We start from the raw sequence: 459 nt of genomic DNA on the forward strand, positions 1-459 counted from the left end.
GGACAGGCCGAGCCGCGTGGGCAGAGAGTCGAGTAGACTTGAGCCGCCCCCGGTGCTGTCTTCGCCGCCTGTGTTAAACAGAACAGAATAATACTAGCATGAATTACTTGTGGTAAATTGTCTGGCCGGGGGACTTTGAACAGGGAGTAGACCAGCCTCAAATTTCCCTTGCTTAAGAAATAGCAAAGGTTGAGTGCAAAGGGCATCTAATTGTTAAAAAAAAAAAATTGTAGCCAAAAGCAAATGTTCAGCTGTAGCCGAATGGTGATGGCAGAGAATAAAGAAAGGATATCTTTTTTCACCACCCATACACCGGTACCAAAAATTAACCCGTTACGTACCGGAGTGTACACTGGTCTTGGGCACACCGAACAGGTCCTCTTTCCTGGCGTGGGGTTGAAGTAGGTGGGGCTGGTCCGCCAGGGGTAAAGCTTGGGTCAGGGGCGTGTCGAATGGGTC

At 49.7% G+C, this 459-nt stretch overlaps 1 protein-coding gene across 1 annotated transcript; it reads right to left on the bottom strand.

The window, feature by feature from the left end:
• Positions 1–3: 3 nt before the first annotated feature.
• LOC103523910 (E3 ubiquitin-protein ligase UBR5-like) lies at positions 4–456 on the bottom strand (the record flags this gene model as incomplete). Its single annotated transcript, XM_008488918.1, has 2 exons — positions 4–68; positions 342–456. Coding segments are annotated over 2 exons (180 nt in total), but the record flags the coding sequence as incomplete, so codon positions are not given.
• Positions 457–459: the final 3 nt, after the last annotated feature.

This window comes from Diaphorina citri, unplaced genomic scaffold, assembly GCF_000475195.1.
Source record: "Diaphorina citri unplaced genomic scaffold, Diaci psyllid genome assembly version 1.1 scaffold54736, whole genome shotgun sequence".
In the NCBI taxonomy this organism is placed as follows: Eukaryota; Metazoa; Arthropoda; class Insecta; order Hemiptera; family Psyllidae; genus Diaphorina; species Diaphorina citri.